Source organism: Alligator mississippiensis, chromosome 10 (assembly GCF_030867095.1).
Source record: "Alligator mississippiensis isolate rAllMis1 chromosome 10, rAllMis1, whole genome shotgun sequence".
In the NCBI taxonomy this organism is placed as follows: Eukaryota; Metazoa; Chordata; order Crocodylia; family Alligatoridae; genus Alligator; species Alligator mississippiensis.
This window is the reverse complement of record NC_081833.1, coordinates 4864041-4886166: the sequence shown is the minus strand read 5'-3', so window position 1 is coordinate 4886166 and position 22126 is coordinate 4864041. Positions and strand designations below refer to the sequence as shown.

Genomic DNA, 22126 nt, shown 5'->3' with positions numbered 1-22126 from the left:
TCAAGTCAGAGGAGTGAGAAACCTCTCAACAGATGCTGCTGGGTCAAGGTACTGCAGCACAGACACTGCTGTCAGCTGGAGACACGATGAAGTCCAGAAGTATCTTTTGCAGGGCAGCTGTAGCTGGATGCTTTGCTTGATGGGTTTTGCCTTGGCTGACAACCAGTGCTGCTCTGCAAAGCCCACTGTCTAGCATGAAGGAGTCTCACCCTCCATTCCACCTTGCTTTTGTAAGTCTTTCTCCGAGGATGTTTTTTGGCATTTTGTATCCTTTTGGTTTCATTTTTTACATAAGTAGAAATAGATAAAAAAAAAGTGCTACTGACAGGCCAGCACAGAAGTGGCAGGATTTTGGGCCTGATACGTTGAGATTTCTGAAGACTTCTTTATAGGTTGTAAATGACTTTATGTTCCACTCTGCTGTAACTTCAGCTAAGTGTCCTTAATGCCTTCAGACCCTACACACTGTGGTGGCTGGTTTTGAGCATCCTGCTGAAGAACTCCAAAAGCACATGAACAACGTCGCGTAGCTGAGCAACATGGGTCCACGATGTACAAAACTGCTCAAAAAGCCTTCCGGAGGCAGTCGCTCTTGGTTGACCATTCAGTCTGCATTTGATGTTGAAAGGGCCTAGTCTGCATTTCAGACCCCATCTCACCAGTACAAGGACAGAGAAGAACTCTGAAACCCATGTACTTTACTACAGTTTATAGAGAAACAGCCCAAAGGATTTTTTTTTTTTCTGCCCCTGCTCCCTACTCCTTTTTTGACACACCAAAGAGCACAGAGAAGCCACAGACAGTTAACACAGTACTCCTCAAAAACAGCACTATCTAATGCAGTGACACCAGTCTCCTCAGACCTCGGTACTACTTTACCAAACTAGTAAGTGCAATCATGCATACTCTACTTCACCATGACACTCAGGTTGCTGCATATCCCAGATTCACAACTGCATCCAGTTCAAGCTCTGTGGGAGGTCAGAGGGCACACATTTGAGTGGGTGACAGGGAATGGCAGTGTTTATCATTAAGGTGGGAACGGGTGACTCTAGGGGACCAATTAAAATATCCTTAAAGTATTAGCACTAGAAGGCTTCAGCTAGTTGATTCTACAAGCAATAATATCAGATTGTTTTAGTGACAGAAGAAACTGCAATAGCAATTGCTAACAGATGCTGCTCTCTCCTAACTTCACACACATTTTAAGGGAATGGAACAATAAATCAGTGTCTTCACCTAATAAACAACTTGAATTTTCCCTGAAAAATAAACTGCACTTTACTTTGGCAGAAGTTCTTTTAGAATATACAAGGAACTGAAGAATTAGGAAAAGAACATACCTCCAGGAAAGGGCTCTTTTAGATCATGCATTTTTTTGTGGGGATGGATGAATTCTTCCATTGCTTAGCCAGAGCTATTGAAAGAAACATGATTCAGTTCTTCACATCACTTCGATAGACACTCATCGGATTGTAACCCACATGCAGCAGATTTGGACTGGAAATGTAACCATTTAAATAAGCTCAAGGCACTTTATTGTATTTTAAATCATTGCCTCTGATAACAGCAATTGTATTAACTGCTGTTATGGATCACCTGCTTTGAAACCTCGGCAGTGAAATGTAATGGGGTTATACTAAGCAACTCCATATAAAAACGCACGTATAAGTCAGAATAGAAACGGGACCTTGGAGAGTCTCTGCTTGAAATCCCCTGTTTTGGACCCGTGGGTCGGAGAGAATGCTACCTAAACAGAATAACGGCTTCTTTAAACACAGACACGCTTCTGACGGCACGACACTAGCAGACCAACTTTGGGTAGCGGTATTCTGGTTCGTGACACCAGCTCCCTGCAGAAGCCGGCCAATGCCACGGGAGGCGGAATGTTGGAGGGCTTGTCGTGGGGTTAGTTGCATACTGGACGGGAGGTGCAACACACATCTGGTGAGAGCAGTTCCATCAGGTTTCAGCTTCCTCCAGCCACCCAAGTCATTCCTCAGCCCTGAGCTCTGGACTCGGGTGTTGTGCTCTTGAGTGAACACGCTCGTAAAACAGCAGGTAAGCACTGGAGGAAAGGACCTCCTGCAGGCTCGCTTTGCGCACCGTCTCATCTGAAATCCACAACCACTGGTTACTAACCGAGAGAGGGCTCTTGGGAGAGGACGGAGAGCGGCGGTAGGTCACAAAGTGTCCCGAATGCATGTCTCCATGATGCACAACAACGGCCATCAGGCGGTAGAGGTATACTGGGGAACTGAAGGGCAAATAAGAGAGGAAGGGGTCAGCAGCACAAGTGTCACAGACAGAACAGCAGAATCCCCAGGCTCTTTTTTTTTAGCCACACAGCAAACAATTCATTATATGACTCACTTTGTAAGACACAACTCTTGTACCTTACTATCACGTTATCTCCTATCCCCCCAAATCTTCACTGCTCTGTTGTCCTTCCTTCTTCTCCAGTTGAGAAAGCAAAATCACTTGCTTTAAAGCTTCAATGGAAATGGTCCCTGGTATGTTCTTTACATATGTCCTAATAGTACCAGGAACTGGAAGAGTGCTGGGAAAATATTTTAACAGGGAAAGTACTGGGCATGATCTTCCGAAGCATGGAGCCACGACAGCACTAGCTGAAGCCACAGGGAGCTGCAAAATCTCAGTTCCTCCACAGCTCAGGCTTATTAAATACAAGTTCAAAACAAGTCTGTAAGACATACATAAGCATATATGCAAAAGCCAAGAGAAAATAAAGGTGGGGGAAGGAAGTTGGCAGTGGGAGGTCAATGGCTCTATAATAAGTTGATTGCTTCATTCCTGATTTTTCGCTGCGGTAGTCACCAGAAAAACAAGCAGAGCACTTGCAGTACTTGTTTCACTAGCTGAGGAGATACGCAGAGAGAACAACTGCCAAAAATCATCCAGGCAGAAAAGCAAAGGGATTTATGTGCCAATAAGATGGATACCTGATCTGAAATGCATGTTAAACATATGGAAGATGGATCTGGAATGCATATTAAACTTTGCTGCCATAAGAGCATGATAAACATGGGACATAGGAAACCATAATATGCACGGGTTGAAGGTATGAGACAGTTACAAAAGTCTGACTTACCTGCAATCAGGGACGGAGGCAAGAGGGAAAGGTATGGGAGATGGCAGGAGTGAAGGAGAGCAGGCCCCATTCAGAAAGAGCGATTTTGTGCTACACGGCTGCTCCCCATCTGCCAGAGGGAGGACATAGCCAGTCATTTAACATATCTGCTCCTTACTTGTTAGTCTGATAAATACCACCACTCTCAGCAGGGCCTTCATTAGGGGGCCTGAAAGCCCGTCACCAACATTAATTAAAACTCGCACCTTCATGAGGTTGGAAGTAGACTATCCAAAGACAACATTAACTGCTTACAGACTAGAGGAATGTAAGCACCTACAGTAGCTGTGAAAACCTTTGCTCAGCTTGGGCTAGCAACTTTGATTCAAGTAATTAGCTGAAGGCTTGGGACTACCCACACCATAAGGATTAACCTCACAATGTGATGCAGTCAAGCTTCAAGGAGTGGAGGAACAGTTTGCTGAAGGTTGTGGAGATTTTCTCTTTCAGCAGTTTTGGAGTTGCCTAGCACACAGTTCATGTGCCCAACATCCTCTCCCTGGGTGTCCCCGCCTTCAAGCACCCTGTCAACAGTAATTTCTTTAAAAACGTGGATGCGACTCTTGTCAGTATCAAAGAGATCAAGGTCTGGCTGGACCCACGGCCATTATTCAAACACTGTATTTTGGACATTGAGTGGGCCCCCACAACTCAATGGGATTTGTTGCATGCCTACAGGCCTGTAAGATCAGTTCTTTACCTCCCATGAGGGTTGTAGGATCTGTCTGCACTAGCAGCTTAATTTGTTCCCTGATAGTTTTGGTTGTTACTTTTCAACAGGAAAACTTTGAATGACCCAAGTCCCATCTGCTCGAGAGATCTGTTGTCTGCCCTGTCTATAGCCCATGAACCTTCCAAAATTTTGGAAAGGCCGAGAACATAGAATTTGTAGTGTATAAGAACTGAACTGTAGACACAAGGAGTCAAGGGACTCTTGAGGCTGCTGAAAAGATGTTTTTAAACAAAAAAAATCAAAGATAAAATACATTTTTCTTTGTGACCCAAATGCTTTTCATTTTCAGATCAAATACCTGAGGTTCTCACGGCCAGTCCATCCTTTGTCTCAGAAGATGTCCCTGCAGAGTCCTTCTGGTTTGGATCATGTTTACTTGACTTATGGGCAGGGAGATGATATTTGTAGATGTCCATGATCAGGAACTCATTGAACTGCACGTGTTCATGACGTTTCAGAGGTGTGCCTTGGTTTGACCAGCTCAGCCTTTGCAGATGGATACACAGACACTGAGGCAGCTTCAAGAAATAAAAATTCAAAATCCATTGATTTTGAGAAAGGGAATAAATGACTGACTAACATATTAACTAGAACTTGTAGGAAAGTACAAGAGAACGGATGGGGAATAAGTAGCTAAAATATCTCTTCCTATCATCTCTGCATGTAAAGCCATTAGAAAAAAAACATCTATGATACAAGATCTAAGGCCTGATAGTCAAAAGAGAGGTTTATAACACCAGCACCACTGCTTACTAGATAGGGCACTGGACACAATTAGTAGGCTCTTCCTATCAACATGGAAGACCAACAAAAAAGACAACCATCTTCCTAAAAGGTTCAAGTATCAAATCCTGTGAAACTTTTCCAGAATAGACCAAATATTCTGCTTAGTGTAGTCCATGGGAGTGAGTGCATCTATAGTTAGTGCTACTCTGAGATAAAAAGAGTACTGTTTTGTATGCCCCGGTTTCACAGATGGAGTGAAATGACCAAGCGTCATGGAAAGTAAAGTCACATACTTACAGCTATGACTACGCTCTAAACGGAGCCCATCTATTTTAGGGGAAGTGATGCATTCAGGGGTAACCCTGTCTTTGACAGTGAACTTATTATTGTACTACCATACCATGGAAGACATCTAGCCTTGGACCACAACACTGCTGGGCTAAGAGTTGGATGAACACAGAATAAAAGTCTCTGCCCCAAACAGCTCCCAGGAAGTGGCTTTCTTCATCTATCCTGCCCGTTCACCCAAATCACCTGCAGGCAGAATGGCCTTAGGGGTTTTTTTTAGCATTTTCTTAAGATCCCTGGGGTTGACGGACTGTTTCACAAACAGGCTCTAAAGTAGGGATCACTTCGCTTATCACCAAAATGCAGGATCTCAAGGGATCGCTGGTGAAACTACAGAGACATAATGAGCCACTGCTGAGCCAAGCACCTGCTTAAGTGCTTTACTGAACAGGGGGAGACTTCTTGTGTTCTTAGAAGTTAAGCATATGCTCATGTGCTTTGCTGAAATAAGGCTTACAAATAAGGAGCTCATTTTGGAAGGCAAAAATACCCTGGAAAGTTCTCAGAGCTCAACACTGAAAACTGGGTTTCAAACTGACCAAAAAGAAAAATCGCTGCTGAACAAGCTTAAAAAAAGGCCAACTGTCCAGATCAATTTGTCTTACCTTGCCTAGCTTTAACTGTTTAACAAATGTTGTCTTCTGGTTTTCTATGGTTTGCCCATTCCGTATCCCTTCTGCCTGAATCTGAAATCAAAGGAACTAAGATTATAGCCACGTAATTATCTGCAGGATTGGATTACACAGACTAACGCTGGGGCAAGGGGGAGACGTGTTGCACACTGCAACAATGGTGATTTCATTTCTGGGACGGTGCTCAATTTATTGTTTAAATCAAACCATTTCCCTGTTATTTGTAACCCTAAAATGGCAGTGATATACTGCTGCATGGAAATTACAAAGCAAAACTGATAAGAAACAAACATGTAGAAAAAGCTGATGAGCACAAAGGTTCTATGTTCAAGTCTAACCCTTTGCCCATTCTCTCTCTTATTTTAGACAAGTGACTTTTGTTCTCCATGCGACAATCAAGTTACAAGGTACTTGTAAAACAGTGTTTAAAAATCAGACAATACCCCGTGTAGGTGTTTAGTTCTAACTACCTGGTGATTATCAAATATTAAAAAAATTGCCAAGTGTGTTACAAACTAAATTAAGCCTCATAACGTATTACCCCATTTTAGAAAGGATAAGAAAAGATGATTTGAGCAGCTTGCCATAAATCATGCAGCTGGTCAGGGGCAAAGGAAGAAAGACAACTTTGGAGTCCTGAATCTCAGTCACCTGCTCTAGAAACCGAGCCGTGGAGAGTACAAGTACGTACTTTAGTGCAATTATCACAGACGACATCCCTCACTGATTCAGAGGAGATGAAATGATGGAGGCAGTGGTCCAGTGTCAAAGGGCGACCCTTGTTTCAAAGAAAAAATATACTTCTGTTGACTGTATAATGTACACAGTTAAATTCTGGTAAATGATTTTGTGTCATCTATGTCAGGGGAATGAATGCATTCAGGGGTAACTGTGGCCCACCCACAAAGCTTGAGAGCAGGAGACAGACACAAAGCCGTGGGAAAGTTGCTGAAATGGATTCTGAACTGCTGCCTTACACCTGCACCAGGCATCTTAAATTCAGACATGGGCAGTCTAGAATAAAGCTTTGGCATAAGGCAGCCTACAGTACAGAAGGGATCGTGCCTCAGTAAGAGATGCTCACCCACATGGCTGCTGGAATACTCAGCGAAAGGCTGTCAAATGTGTCATACCTCACAGGACTCTGAAAGAAAGCATTTTACAGATCCTAGGGTTAAGGTCAACCTTCAGGCTATGGGGACCTGAGCTCTCTCCACTCCCATGGCTGTTGAGCTCACTAGGGACACTAACATCTCACATGATTGGGCCCTAAATGAATAAAATTGAATTTGGGATTATGTTTCTAACTACAGCACAACTTAAAAAAAAAAAAAAATCATAGTTTTATTAGAACTGTCTTCCAGTTAGTTACTGCCAAAAGAGAGCTTGGGATTTTCTTTGCAAATATCTGAGATTTTCCCCATAGGAGCAGCAAGAATTTTATAAGCATCTGGTACCATCTCCTCTCTACCCACCAGCACCAGCATTTAGAGCCAAGGACTGCATTTAATTCACTAAATTTGACAGGTGGATTTGGCAGTAAAGGAATGAACAATCTGTCTGCCTATACACATGCTCACTGACGTTCTAATTAAAAATGCATTGCAGCAGACTCGATTAATTGAGTCTGTGCATTGTAAATTGAATGCTGCAGTGTCACCACAGCCTTATGTGCATTAAACCTCACAATGTTTAAAAAGGCTGCTAGGCCTTTTTTAAGTCCGTGGGGACTTAATAGGTGACATTAGATGTTTTAAGTAGAGCAGCCGCCCAGGAACCACTCTAATTACCGCTGCCGCCCCTCAAGCATGTGTACTGGCAGCCTCTAATTCTAAAAATATAGTACCTGTACTACCACATCTTTAAAAATATGTTTGCAGGTACCAGCCTAAGGCTAAGAGTGATTTTAAGTTACAAAATAGTTACTACAGTAGAATAATGTGGGGTCACTGTTTAGTTTTTTCATTAGCATTGTCACTAGGTATTCCTACATCATCAATGTTGTACTAGGCCAGAGGCAGGCAACTCCAGCACATGTGCCAGAGTGGGGCAAGCAAAAGCATTTTACCTGGCACGCACGCCTCAGGGTGGACAGCGGGGAAGGGGCTGGGGCTGCATTGCCACAACAAGGATCGGGTCTCTCACGGCTCCCCCTTAATTCACCTCTGGCACACCAACACCTCATAAGTCGAGGTTGCAGGTGTTTTTGCCACTCTGCCCAAAAACATTGCCGACCCCTGTGCTAGACACTTGACAGTCATGTCCTCAACCTGACAAATTTAAAATCTAAAACCCTCATCCTGCATGTTTCTGAAGCCTAAATTAACTCTTTGAAAAAAACAACTTAGGTTAGGATGGAAATATCACAACAAAATCATGTCCTAAGTGATCCAGCCTTCCTTTTGTATTTGTTTAGAACAGGATACGTGCATTTGTACCTGGTGTTCACAGTGTTTGCAAACCATGTTACTGGTCAGTCTCCCATGGAAAGGATGCTGAGATTTCCAGTGATTTGCCATAGGGGGAAGTGATCCTAAAATACAAAGTTGCAATTGTCTTTAATGCTTAATACAGCCGTGATCATAAGGGGTCTTACATGAATTTTTTTTCACGGTGGTAAAAAACACTGTTTTAAAGACACTTTTTATACACTATTTTTAAAGACAACTTTTATCCCATTGACAACTATTTAATTAATATTATCCTTAGCAATATCTACAGATGCACTGGTAATTAAGAGAAGCACAGATCAATAATATTATTTCAGTAAGCAAAACAATTGTCATATCTAGAAGTAAATATGCACAATTCACATTCTTAAAGGAGAAAATGTTACCTTTTGTTCTGCAGCTTATTTGCTTTTGGGTTGTTTCTGGCTGCTACAGAGAGGAGAAAAAAAAGACTTTAATAAATTCCACTTCCCAGAGCGCAAAGTCTTGAGTCTATCCCCTCTGTATTCCTGGCATAGTGTCCTGAGATATTTAAGTTTAAAGGTGGGTGTTTTTAGAATCTTGCAATTTGGAAACTGAAAAGCAACATATTTCAAACTGATAAAAGAAATGTTTTTTAATATAGTGTATAATTAACTTCCAGAACTATCTACAATATGCTACTGGGATCAAGGAATTAACAGAATTAATACAAGCTTCATGGATAGTATATTCACAGTATTTTACAGAGGATAGAAATGTATGCGGCATGTAAACTTGCATATTCGGGAGAAGCTGATCAATGATTATTAAGGGTTAAGAAGACATCCCTTTTCAATGGGTTATTCCATAACTGTCTGTTATATCATCTCTCTAAGACCTCTTCCAGGCATCTTGTACTGGCAACTATTAGAGACAGAATGCCTGATTAAATGGATTACTGGGCTTGGATTCTTTAATGAAAGGTGCTACAGCCCCAGTGCTGTCAGATCTGAGCCCCCTCCTAGCACAGAACACCAATGTACTAACATATTGTATTGCTTCCAAACCTCCTCCTGTTCTGTTCTTTGCTAGTTCTAGTTACTCATTTTTTCCCCAACACGGAAGACCAGCATTTAGATATGAAAGAATCATAGCCCTAGTATCTTTACTAGCTAACCAGAAACCTCAGACTCTAAACACGCTCTATTGGATATACCTGCAAACACCAAGTGACAAGGAAATTACATTTTTAAAAAGCTTACTTCTAGCGAATGCACGTCAAACAGGTGTGTGACCCGTGGCCAGCGATCCCGTTCATCCTCCAAGGAAGACGTGAGGACATGGAACAGCTCATGAGCATCCTATCAAATGGGGGCATCAAACTTAGACAAAACCAAACTGAAAACACTGACAAATGTACTGAGTGTGTGTGAGCACATCAGAGCCCACCATTGCAAAATGAAGGGTGAAAGGGAATGTCACACAAATCTTACTATTTTAGCTGAATGCTGCACATTTAACAACAACAATCATCATCATTGCCACTTATTTGCGTGCTACGTTTTCCCCACAACCTTTTCTGTAAAGCGAAGACTGCAACAACAGATGCCAAATTTTAAAAACATACTTGTGGCTGTAGAAAATCACAAGTGCAGGAGAGGGTAGAACCCATAAAGATCCCAAATCCTGCTTTCCAGCGAAAGTAATGGTAAAACTGATGGACAGTCCTCCTATTATAGCAGAACTAAACTGTGTCATTTGGTTTGCGTCTGAAGCATAAAATAACCAAGGGTATTTTATGGAAAAGGCAACTGAACTATTTACCAGCCAACTGTACAGACTGGGAACTCAAAGCAGGGTCCAAGAGCTAGAAGCCCTATAAGCTCCCATTTAAAAACAGAGCAAGGGATTTTAATCAAGCCCCACTGATTTCAAGGGGATAAGAATTTTACTCCTAAAATCTTCTCACTATTGGCACGATCACACCAAACGCTGAGGCTGTGAAGTATGAGATTTTGAACTGTGCATCGATTCCATGACAAATCTTTAAAGTAAACTGAAGATGCCATGTACTTATCACACTGCTGCTTCTCTTCACTTACTAAAGAAAGATTCTCACCACACTGAAGAGGATTCAGATTTGACAGCCAGCTCTATAAATATCAGCACTTATGTAAGTCATCTATTACTCTGTCTCTGAACAATAAGATACACTTTGTAATTTATTTAAATGTTGTAATCACCTGTTCTTCAAAGGAAGAAATCTGCCACCTGTACATCCTTAACACTTCTAGTAAGCAGCTTGCATCCAGAACATCATCTTCTGTGACCTCTTGGCAGGATAAGGCTGGAGAGATCGCATTCAAAATGTTAAACGGAGCAAGTACGAGGGGTTTGATCACAAAACCGTTATTACACGCCTCATAAAACCTGAAATGCCCTATTTTTACAGGTTCCTGGGGAAAAAATAAACTGCAAGTGAATAGCTAGAGTTATTTTTATGTCACTAGAGCACCAATATTAAAATAAAAAGCCACCTTATGATTGGTAATAAATCTGCATGTGTCACTGCACTTCTTACTTTAATACAAGGAAACATCCAGACGCACCAAAACTTATATGGAGTTCCCATTAGAAGAAAGGCCCACAAAAAGAGCCAAGCACAACCTATTCATCCTTAAATATTTCTGAGGTCTTAACGTGTCCAATAATCCACAGAAGATAATTGCATCTTGGGTGCAGGAATGGACTTACAGACTTTATTTTAATCAAAATCAATTAAAGTGAGTCCTAATTTATTTTAATCATTTCTCTCTCTTTTTGTGGGGGGGTCAAATAATGAATCTGGAAACCGTTTGGATGTAATTCTAATAAATCGGATTTCTTTCCAATAAAATTCTAAGTGTGACGGCTGCTTTAAGATACCTTTGCAGTATTAAGAGTTTGACTACCTCGCGCTAGTATTCTCCAATTCATTTCTTAAAAAAAACCAAAACAGCATCATATTTGGTTTCTTTTCTGCCTTGTTAACATAAACTACCCCCTGAAAGTTGAGCAGCTTAATACCTTTCAGGAGGTGCAGCAAGGTAAGGGACAAATATCGGCGCTCTGATGGTTCAGGCTGGTCTGTCTTGTATTGGGATGTAAATTCCTCCAACCACTTGATGAACGACGGACACGCTGACAAGCCCTGCAGCAAGGAGTTCATGAAACAGGTGTTTCCTAGGTTGAGAAGGCCAGGCACAAGCCCTGCAAATATGCATTAACAGTTTATAATCCATAGTTTAGCCCTGCAAATATGCATTGCACATCCAGAGTCTAGGGCAGTCTTGTTGAAGCCCTTTATTTTGCAAGCAAGCCCACCTTTCCTGCGCTTCTTCCTGTCGGCGATGGGCCCCCACAGCACGTAGATGCCGGCCGCCAGCGCCGCCGCCACGCCGCCGATCACGCCCCAGTTCTTCATCGCTTTGCACCTGCCGAGAGACGGGCCGAGCAGGGGAGGTCAAGGGCGGCTTGGAGAGACTCACAGCCCCGCCATGGGGAGGGGGGGAGGGGTATTCCCGGCCTCTCCCGCACCTGAGGGCGAGCCCGGCCCGCAGCAGCCTCCGCACCGCCCTGCCCGGCCCCGCGGCGCCCGGCGCGGCCAGCATTCCCCGGCCGGGCCTGGCGAGGCGGAACCACTGGCCGCGGACGCCGGGCGCGGCGGAGCCCGCAAGCGGGGATGGACCGGAAGTGGCGCGGCCGGGCCTGGTTAGCGCACGGACCGCCCCTAGCAACGGCAGCGCGCGGTTGCTAAGGACCCCTGAGATCGCGGGGGGGGGGGGGGGGAGATGAAGTCTCGCGAGAGCTTGGCAGCGCTGCATCCCTGGTGTGAGGAGCAGGCGCGGTGTGAGGCAATGCCGGTTAGCGCGCGTAGGCGGGGAGCCGCGGTGAAATATAGCCTGTTATGACCCTGCGTGCATCACTGAGGATGGTGGCAACATGCATACAGGCAGTCCTCGACTTACAGCATTTATAAACTGACACCCTGTTTCAACTTTATGACGTCAGTTTCGACTTGCAACGCTTGATCCGATGCGACGCGATGCCACGCCGGCGAACACGTTCACTGCGTGGCTCGTCTCCCTGGAGAACGTGTGTCCAAACTTGCTCGGACACTTTCTTTAAGAAAGCAGACCAGACTCCAGAAACACCCGCCGCCAGGACTCCTGAGACGACTCCAACCACGAGCCCTTCGAAAAGTCCAGCAAAGTCACCTCAAAGAAGTCCTTGCAAATCAATATGATTGCTATTTGCAATGTAAATACATTCATGTAGCTACACTACTCATCTATAATTGATCGAGTACAAAATTCTGGGGGTATTTTTGGTGAAAACAGGGTATCAGGCCTTGGTTCAGGAACCGATCCCTCATCATAACATTGGCAGACAAGGTTCCTTGGGGTGAATTTGATATCTTTTATTAGACCAACCCAAATGGTTGGAGAATAGTTATTGAGCAAGCTTTCGGGTTCAAAAACCCTTCGTCAGGCTAAGGACGCTGCAGCAGTTGGTGTGCGCTCTTCCTGGAGGGAACCATTATAACGTTGCTTATGAGAAAATTAGTTTCAAATTACATTTCGACTTAGGACCTGGTTTTCAGGAATCAATTGTGTCGTAAGCCTGAGGACTGCCTGTACCGTGCCTTGAGCGTCCCCAGGTGACGCAGGCCTCGTCGCAGAGAAATGAAGTGTTACGGCAGTAGTGCGTAGGGTGGGTGGATGCTGCCCATGCTGACGCTGTGGGCAGTGAGAGATGAGTTTCCTCGCCCTAAATGAGCTTTCCTTTAAAACCCTTGTGAGCCCAGAGGTGCTGTTTCTACCTAGTATCATGGTCGACCACTCCAGTGATGCAAGGAGGGGAGGCAGGATCCGGCCCTGTCTCCTAGACCCTCGCCAGAGCCATTTGAGGCCGAGGAGGGGGGTCTGTGCCTGCCTCTGGACTCAGGAACGGGGGCAGAGGTCAAGGGCAGCCGCTCTGCCACCACAATCCCAGGCTTGGGGCAGAGGGAAACACCCGCATTACCGCAGCTGGCCGTGGGTCAGGTGCAGCCCTTCTGCTGGTGATGACCACTGCTTTTGGGAACTGCCTTCTGGTGAGGGTCCAGGAGGTGGGCAGGACCCTGCATCCCCTGCCACGATACTAGGCAGAGCCGTCACCTCTGGGCTCGTGAGGGAAGTTTGAGAGGAAAACTCATCTAGAGTGAAACCCACCTGTGCATTGGGGAGCTGCAAAGGGAGGGGCTGCTGCTGCCCACGGTGTCAGGGGAGTGCCAGGCAGCATGATTTGTGGCAGGGCTGAGGCCTGGCCTGGGGATGGGAGGCAATGCTGAGCCGTGGTGGGGGACACCGTGGTAGCACAGTGTGGTGACAGGCTGCAGGGGCTGTTGGTTCCCAGAAGTAATGGTCCGTTGCTCCTGGTCCATTACCAGCATTAATACTGCAACTGATCCTTTGCCAGCCGGGTCAATGATACGGACCTCAGCATGTTCTCCTGTGACTTAACTGGCCCTGGGAGCTGGCAAGGGAGCAGGGAATATCACATCCTGTTTGCCTTGCTCTTATGGGTTCTTTCAATTTTACAGAACAAAGTTACTTGTGGGAGCAAGGAGAAGTCCTATCAGTAATAGAAGAGGATGTGACTAAAAGTGCAGGTCGACGCATTGAGAAAATGACTCCTCCTGCCTTGAAACGCTGAGTTACCTGTTGATGTTAATGGAACAAATGCTGACTATGGTAGTTACAACTCATGCAGGTTAAAGATGGGGGGAAAGGACTGCACTCAGGTTTGGGTATGTCTTTTATTCAAGTCAAAGGCATCACAAATGCCTAAGTGTGGGGCAGGGAGCTGCATCCCTCAGGCTGCCTGCAGGGCATTTGGTTTTCATCCACACTCACACGGGTAAAATGGATCTCAGGGCACAACATTCTAGCAAAAAGGGCATTGACACGGAACCACTGTCCTTGTGAAATATGTATTGGGAATTTTGAAGCCTGCACACACATTCAGTTAAGTCCACAGCTGCCCAGTGCAAAACCAAAGTAAACAGGCATAGTGCCGAGGTATTGTGTGAGAGAAGCCAGGGAAGGCTTCTCCCACATGGTAGGTGGCAGTGTTCCTACTTAGGAACTGCTACTGCTGTGCAGAGACTGTTCCCGCTGAAGTTTTCTTCCATATCTTCTGCTCACCAGAGTGCCATGTCTGCTGTGGTATCTCCTGTTCCAAAGCTTTGACAGAACGCTTTCCTATTCCTGTTACAATTCCAAAATTCATATATCTGGGGATACTTGGAAGTCAGCAACCCCCAAATTCCTGCCATTTATGCAGCTGACCTATAGCGGCTTCATTGAATCTTAATTCCTCTGCACTGTGAATGGCAGGCAAAGAACAGATCTGAATCTCACTCTGTTTTGTAGTCATTCGTTTTTAAAAAATACCCTGTTCACTGTAGAAAGTGCTTCACGTTGCTGCTGTGAAAAGAGACAGCTGGACAGCACCTGCATCTAGACTGATCAGTACATGGGACTTTCAGAAAGCGCCTCAAGATGGCAGCTGCTGCTCATTATTAGTGGCCCTGGCAGGTAACAGTCACTGTCATTTTCAACTAATTACTAAATTGATTCTAATGGCTTTTGTTGGCCAAATGTCTGGCATATTGGTTTCTTTCTGGCTGAGTCCCCATTTGCCTGATGTAGCTCAGCATGCAGCAGAATGACAGAAGAGCAGCTGTTATGAGGGGGAGAGCAGCTGGAAGGGTAGGGGGGAATAGGCTGCAGGGAGCAGGAGACAGAAGATAAGAAGGAAATGAGAAACAAAACCTGGGCCTGGCAGCTGTTGAATACTTTACCGAACATATAATTCTCATAAATGTCTAATATATATTAAATGCTTAGGGCAAGAGGATTGGGACAGAGAGAGAATTTTATATTGTTATTTTAAACCCTTAATTTATTGGAACAATTGAGGCTTCCTGGGAAAAGCTATGATATAGTTACTGCATTGTGCAAGAAAAGTTATCTGTGCTCTGCAGTGACCTTTGAAACTAATGCTGTATTTGAAAACCACCATTTGCTGCCAAGACTTTGGGAGAAGACACATGTAGTTGCTGTGATCTCATCTTTTCAGAAAGAATTTCATGGATAAATCTGTCTTGGGACTAGGTCAGGCTGCTCCACTGAGACCACTCTGGTTAAAACTCATGATGCTTGCATTCCTTCAGCAGCTTCTGTTCAATAACTCCCCTCATTGTGCTGAATTTATCAGCAGGATTTTACCCCGTGGAACAGAGCAGTCTTCTTGTATCTTTTAATGCGTTGCACTACGGTTGCGTTAACCACAATTTTCTGAAGAGAAAACACAAATGTTCTTGAAACTCCAGATGAAAATTTGTTGGTTGGTCAATCCTAGCTGATGACAGCTCACTTAATATTGTTTTGGGTTAGGAATAACCACTACCTTTCATAGAAAATAATTAAGCTCCTTATGGAAACAGCTGAAACTATAGCAACTTCCCACATTCAAGGCATATGTGCATGGAAATATTTCCTTGGCTGTTTTTCTTAATGAAGCCTTGAAAACAAAACAAAAATGACCAGAGAAACTGAGAGAGCAAAGGCATGAAGAAAGCATCTGGTCAAGCTCTTGGCCTGTGGCTCTAAGAAAACAGAAGCTTTTGGTTGAGAGCTAGTTAGAGGGGGCTTGGAGCTGCTGGTAAAGAAATTGCCTTCTGCTTGATTCATGCTGTATACCGGGACACAGGGCTCTGTACATACTTTGAAACTAACCACAACTGCATTTATTGTTTGATTCCTTCACTTGTTCTTCTTCCTAACAGAAATGAGAGGTGCTGTTCATCACAACTGAAGTGACTCCAAATTTGACTCTAGAAGGAAATCTAGGGATTTCAAACTACAGCAGAAGTCAGCCCAGAGGATCTGGGCAAGACAGGACATGAACAATGGTTTTCACTATTTGTAGTCCCCAGAGAGGAGAGGTTTCAGCTCAGTTGGTACAAAACCCCACCATCTGCGGGAATCTTATTTAGCTCAGGTCAACAGCTGGGAAGATGAAGAGATGTGAATTTCTTACAGCCAATTTGAGTGGCCCAGTTCAAATTGTGCTACAGAACGTAGCCCAAACATAGACTAACTTATTCAAATCTAGCACAAGCCTCTGATATGTAGTTTGGAACCTTCTATTTTCTCTCCAGAGAGTAGCTAGTAGTTAGAAGAAGGAAAGAAAAGATCCCATCTAAACCATTTGAACTGGCAGAGAACCCAAGGAGACTTGTGCTCCTGGCATACCGAGAAACCAACAAAGATTTCCAGGATATTTTAGCATTTATAAGTTCCCCACAGTCTACATTGGATTAGAATTTGAAGACCAAGATTATTAAATGAAGGCTGAAGACCACCTGAAACCCTTCCAGTAGTCAACAGAGGAGCATTTCTTATTTTCAGAGTTGAAAAAGGATTCTTCTAAATGAACTTCTCTGGCTTTTTGGAACCCCTAACATGTGGGATACAGATACTGGTACTTACAGTTTGGGGTAGTATTAATCCAAAACCACACAGGACTTGGGACGGTGATGAGTTTTATAACAACAAATAATCTTCTCCAGTGAGGAAATATTACATTGTCCAAAAGAAACTCTTGGCAGTGGTTGAAAGAAAATTGAGCAGGGAATGGGAAACTCCAAAGCCATTTAATGGGAGCATAAGTGTTCTGATTTGGTTATGTGCTATACCTTGATGGAAAGACACTGCAAACATAGAAATAAGCCAGGTTGTATTGATTGTAATTTGATTAATGGTTTCTTTTCTGGCTAGGTTGTTTTTAAAGCACCAGCATTTTATTTTCCTTTTGGGCCAGGCAGTAGGCAGAGTTGAGATGGGGGTTGTTCTGGACTGGGCAGGGCGTTCTAGGGCTATTGTTTGGTGAAGGTTTATATGTCTGAAGCAGAAAAGACCAGGAATGTGGAGAGAGGAGTGGAGGCTTCAAGTAAATGCCAGACAGAGAGACACTTTTAGTTCTTGTTCAGTCTTTCGAGGGGAAAACTCCAGAATTGCCATTTTGGGTTATATGGAATGCTTGGCTTCAAGTCAAGTGGTTTTGTAGCAATAAGTGGCTTTCCTATAACGGAGTACCTCTCTGGGAGAGAGGCACTCTAGTGTTCCTATAGAGTGGTGATTCTCAACCAGGGGGCTTCAAGATCCTTTGAAAGGTGCTCCAAGGTGTGGGGAGATAAGCTGAGCACGTAAGTACAGGCTCAGTTTGCCCTGCCTGGCTGTTCCCCCAGCCCCTCTGCAAGGAGGCAAGCACCACAGTGTATAAATTAGTTTTTCAAATTGAGCACCAGTGCATTCACATAAGTTATGAAGGGGACCTCTAGTCCAGTGAATGCCTTGAGTCCAGATAGGTTGAGACCCACTGCTATAGAAGGTAGGAAATGTATCACATGACATGTTCTGCTACGTAGCGCCTGGCACCTCATCTCTGTCTGCAGTGCAAATATTAAGACATTTGTCCAGTGAGGAGAGGCTGAGCAGAAAGGAGCTGTACTAGAGATCAGTTGTTCATGGCGTGCTCCTGCTACAGCTGCAAAGAATTAAAATAGCAAATTGTAGCAGGCTCTATTGCTCTTCCTTGTGTTACTGACTCCTTTGACAGAGGAAGGCCCACATAGGAATGGCAGGGGGACTGGGTGGAGACTGTAGCAGCATAGCCATCAAGCCAGCCATGCTGGGTGTGGGAGACTGGTCAGTTCAAAGAGGACAGGCATTCAATTTGCACATCTCCAGATATGCTGGGTGGGATTCCCCAAAGATCACCAGGCTTGACGTGGCTCAGTAGATGTTCCTCTGCCTCATCCACCTACTTGCAGCCAGTAAACAGAAGGAAACAGAACAGTGAGTAAGGGAGGTTTAGGTTGCATTTTAGGAAGAACTTTTTAACCTGGAAGGTGTTCTGCACCTAGAACCCATTACCTGCTGAAGGTACGTGGAATATCCATCACTAGAGGTGTTTAAATGCAGATTAGACAAATACTTGGCTAGCTTGATTTAGACTGGGATGTTCCTTCCATGAGCAAGGGCTAGATGGCCTCCTGAGGTCCCTTATCATCCTATTTATCTATGATTCTGTTGTTATTTGCCTGTGATTTTCTCCTTTGTGCGTGCCAAGAAGTGTGTGATATGGACAATCACACACAGATTCATAGATTGTAGAGTTGAAAGGGACCCCACAGGATCATTGTGTCCGACCCCCTGCCCCAGGCAGGAAAAGGACAGAGGTCAGATGACCCCAGCCAGGTGTCTGTCTAGCCTCCTCTTGAAGACCTCCAAGTTAGGTGATAGTACCACCTCTCTTGGCAGCCCATTCCAGCAAAATTATCCCTTTCCATAGGAAAAACCCGAAGAAGAAAATTGTCAGGGAAGAACCCGATGATCTCGTGAGGTCCCTTCCAGCCCCTAACATCTATGAACCTACGCCAGGGTGAGAGTACATGCTTTCAAATAATTTAATTATGTGTGAAGCACAGGGGCATACATATGCATAAGCACGTTGGCATCTCTACACCAGATCACTTAGTGGACAGTGTTCTGGCCTAACAGATTATTCCAAGAAATCTCCATATGAAGAGTCTGAGTCTGCAAGAGTGCACTGGAGTAACTTTGTTCATGGGATTTTGCATGCCTCAGAGGTGGCAGGACCAAGCCCTGAGGCTGGCGTTTCCAGAAGCACCTAGGTCCTACTGCCTTACAAGGAGGGTTACGCACTATAGGGCATTTGAACCTTCTGGTGCCACCAGCTCTGCCCCAGCCTCACTGGTCCATGACCTCCGTTGTTAACATCTGCCAGTTCCTGAAGCAGTCACGTAGAGACTTCCCTTCTCACCTTTGTGCCATCCTCATTCTCCCTGTCTGTATCCTATCATTTTTCTGAATTAACTTTTTGAAAACCTTCCCATTTCCTCCAGGACAATAAGCTAATCAACCTCCTGGCCCACACTAGCTCCCTCCAGGACTCTCTGCTGCCCCTTTTGTGAGGAGTGGCAGCTCTGAGTCCCCTTCTATATGGAGAGCTCTTCCTGCCACTGTTAAACTCCCTCTCTGGCAGTGTTTAATATTCCCTGAGATTACAGCCTCCAAATGAGCAGATGTTTCTGCATTAAATATTGATCTCAGGGCCTGCAACCTTGGAGGGCAAGGATCAGATAAAGCACTGGAGCAAAACAGCAGTATGCCGCCTGATAAACCAAAGGCTGGTGGGGGGGATGAAGCCTGTGCGTTTCTGTGGCCAGAACAGACCCCTGCCTCCCATCCCAGTCAGCAGCTCTTGCTTTTCTCTCCAGGTCTTCTCCTCCTCCTCTCCCCTCCCCCTTGCTGCTTTGTTTCGGTGGCGGTGGCAGCAGCGGTGGCTGGTGCTATAGCGGAGGGAGCTGTCCAGCAGCCAGCTCCTGAGATCCCAGCTGCTCTCCATTAACCACAATGTAAGAGCAATGAGAGCAGCTCTACCCAACGCAGCCTGGCAATGGAGGATGATTTATTCCAGCTGAGACAGCTACCGTAAGTAGCACAGGGAAGAGGGACACAAAGGGATTTTTTTTAATTTTTTTTTTATAGCAAACTGCAGATTGATTGCGATTCCTACTGTTCCTTTTTTTTGTAGTGGGAAGTATTCCTTGGAAATGGCTTAGGCCCAGAAAGCAGGCCATTTTCCTTGTCTCTCTGCCCAGGTTCAGCCTCCTTGACCCTGGATCTTTTCTGCTTTATCTCTGGATCTATTGGAGGGGGGTGGTGGCTTCATAAACTCACCCGATTTGTATTTTTATTGGAACTTTGGGGGGATGGGGGGTTAAAAACTCAGAGCTTGCACTGGGTTCTGTTGAGAGGAAACCGTAGCAGTGCATTTGCAATGTGGATTGCATCTGTAAACAATATTGTGCCAGGGAAGGCATCTTCCTCACTGCCTACTTCATGCAGTGAAGTAATTGCAGAGCTCAACCTTTCTGCAAAGGTATATTTGTTGCTGGTATGTGCAAACTGTGTGGTTTGAAGAAGCAGACAATGCCCAGGGAAAATGATTTTACATGGCAAACACCTTGCTGTTTGGGGATGTGAATACTAGATCTGTGCAAAGAGCTGAGAGCAACGTTATTGCTGGCTTACCTCTGGGAGTGCTTTTTCTGAACACAAAATACTGGTATTTCCTTTAAAAATAATTACCTTTTCCTCCAGACTGTTGCTGTGCTGCTGAAACATAGCTGTATTTGTAAAACAGTGACCGAGGAGAGCCAAAAATAATGGCCTGAACTGAATTACAAACATTGATGGGATTATATTAATGACAAAATAGATCATTCAGTAACATTTCTAATGAGTCAGGTACACAGGATTACATGAACTTTAAATAATGCTGAAAACTATATATTGGATATGTTCAGTTCCTTGGTCAACATCAAATAGATGCATGCCTTCTTTAGGCTATTTTTCTATCCTTTTTTAAAGAAGTGGTTAAAATGTCTTTGACTGAAGGTGCATTTGGCTGTATTCAGCACTCCGAGGTCTTGCACACAAATGCAGCTCTCTGAGGTTCCTCAGGGCTGAGAGATTTCTGAGGTATGCAGCAGGAAGCACCGGTGTGTTTTTCCTTCCTCAGTTTCCTAGGTTATTTAGTCAGAAGCAATGCTTTATTCTTTGTGATGATGCTTGGGGCCAGGTTCTTCAGTCTTTACTCAGGCAGAACTCCCATTGAACTCTGTGCAATTTGCAGATGACTTACTACGTGTTTGTCCAGAACCCGGCTCAGTTGTGACCCTGGCCAGGCTTTGGGCACTACTTCACGATGCATGTCAAATAGTAATAAACAGTAATGAATATGTGGCTGGAGGATCAGACTCTTTATTAATAGAAAGGTATTTATTATCACCTATTTTTGTGTACATTCTGTTATGATATAAAAATTACCCTGATATGTTGTAGGAGTGATTTTTCACTTATGAGCTCAAAAGGTAATGGACTACTACAAGCTAGATTCCAAGCCCATTGATTTCAATGGAAGGATGCCTGTTGACTTCAGTGGACTCTGGATTGGGTTTTAGGAGTGCTGACATTCTGGGATCTTGACTTACTGTCTGTATAATGATGCTGGTAAAATGAAAGTACAAAAGGAAACAAGTCGATTCACTTCCCATACAGTTTTTGTACATAAAGTATGATTGAAGCATTCATGCTAATTGCCTTCTAGTATCAGAAAAGTCTTTTCACAGAGTAAAACTTTCAGTATTTGTTTGCTGGACATACAGACTCTATAAGACCTGCATCTTCATTCTGTTGAAAAGCTGACATTTTGTAAGACTGACAAATCTCAGAGAAATGTCAAAGAAATAGTAAACAGTTGTTTTCACCTCCAAGGGCCAGCAAAGGGAAGTTCAAAGCAACTCTAGTCTTATTGAGATAAAAATGATTTTAGGAGAATTTAGAATACAATTTATTAATGAAGTGGAGTATAAACCTGAACTGAGAAGCTTCCTTATTTTAACTAGATGCAAAAATCCTTCATACCTCCCAAATGATTAAATAAATTATATTCCCTTGAAGTCGAAGTTGGTTTTTGCATTAATTTCAACAAGCCCAGGATTTCATCCGATATAATTTGGTTAAAATATATAAGGGTATGATTTTTTATTTATTTTTTTTTTAAACAAAAATGGACGAACATCTGTTCTGCCTTTGCTCACCTGCAAAGACCTGAAGTCCTGAGACCAAGTATGCTGGTTCTCCTGCAGAAGCTGATGGCAATGGGAAAGCGGTGTAAGGAATACCTTGATCAAATCCTGAGATACTCTGTGTACTTTAGGAAGATCTCAAAATGTCTTAGAGGCTGCACCTCAGTTGTTCAAGGGAGCGGATGCAGTGGGAGCCCCACACAGGCAGACACTGCTCTGCCCAAACATCCACCTGCTGCAAAGATCTTAGTGCACCTCCAGAGAGCAGGTGATAGAGGGAGTACTATCTGTGACCAGCTGGGTCAACAATGTGGTGTGGGTCCATGGACTACCTGAATTCAACAGAGCAAAACAGGA

The 22126-nt window shown here is 44.2% G+C and overlaps 2 protein-coding genes across 4 annotated transcripts in view; one reads left to right on the top strand and one right to left on the bottom strand.

The window, feature by feature from the left end:
• Positions 1-608: 608 nt before the first annotated feature.
• USP30 (ubiquitin specific peptidase 30) lies at positions 609-11689 on the bottom strand. The gene is made up of 13 exons (XM_006264179.4): positions 11578-11689; positions 11365-11474; positions 11068-11250; positions 10245-10348; positions 9264-9362; positions 8427-8469; positions 8029-8123; positions 6675-6734; positions 6282-6368; positions 5564-5644; positions 4183-4402; positions 3113-3221; positions 609-2257 (listed from the first exon to the last, which is right to left on the bottom strand). The coding sequence occupies exons 1-13, from the start codon at positions 11649-11651 to the stop codon at positions 1993-1995; spliced, it is 1530 nt and encodes a 509-aa protein (XP_006264241.2). The 5' UTR covers positions 11652-11689; the 3' UTR covers positions 609-1992.
• A 7661-nt stretch (positions 11690-19350) lies between these two features.
• The window catches only part of SVOP (SV2 related protein), a 34491-nt gene continuing 31715 nt past the window's right edge, over positions 19351-22126 (top strand). For all 3 annotated transcript variants that reach the window (XR_009455108.1, XR_009455107.1, XM_006264178.3), the window contains exon 1: positions 19351-19607. Coding sequence is in view for 1 of the 3 variants with exons in the window: in XM_006264178.3 (XP_006264240.1) it covers positions 19573-19607 (35 nt within the window). In the remaining 2 variants the exon portion in view is untranslated. The remainder of the gene's footprint in view (positions 19608-22126) is intronic.

What these genes read in the sequence shown, in the direction of transcription:
- USP30 (XM_006264179.4), bottom strand. Translation starts at nt 11,651, where the DNA reads ATGCTGGCCGCGCCGGGCGCCGCGGGGCCGGGCAGGGCGGTGCGGAGG. An exon ending in TTGACGTGCATTCGCTAGAA is followed by an intron (nt 8,470 to 9,263) that starts GTAAGCTTTTTA and finishes TCCTCTCTGTAG; the next exon opens with CAGCCAGAAACAACCCAAAA. An exon ending in GTATTCCAGCAGCCATGTGG is followed by an intron (nt 6,369 to 6,674) that starts GTGAGCATCTCT and finishes CTTTGAAACAAG; the next exon opens with GGTCGCCCTTTGACACTGGA.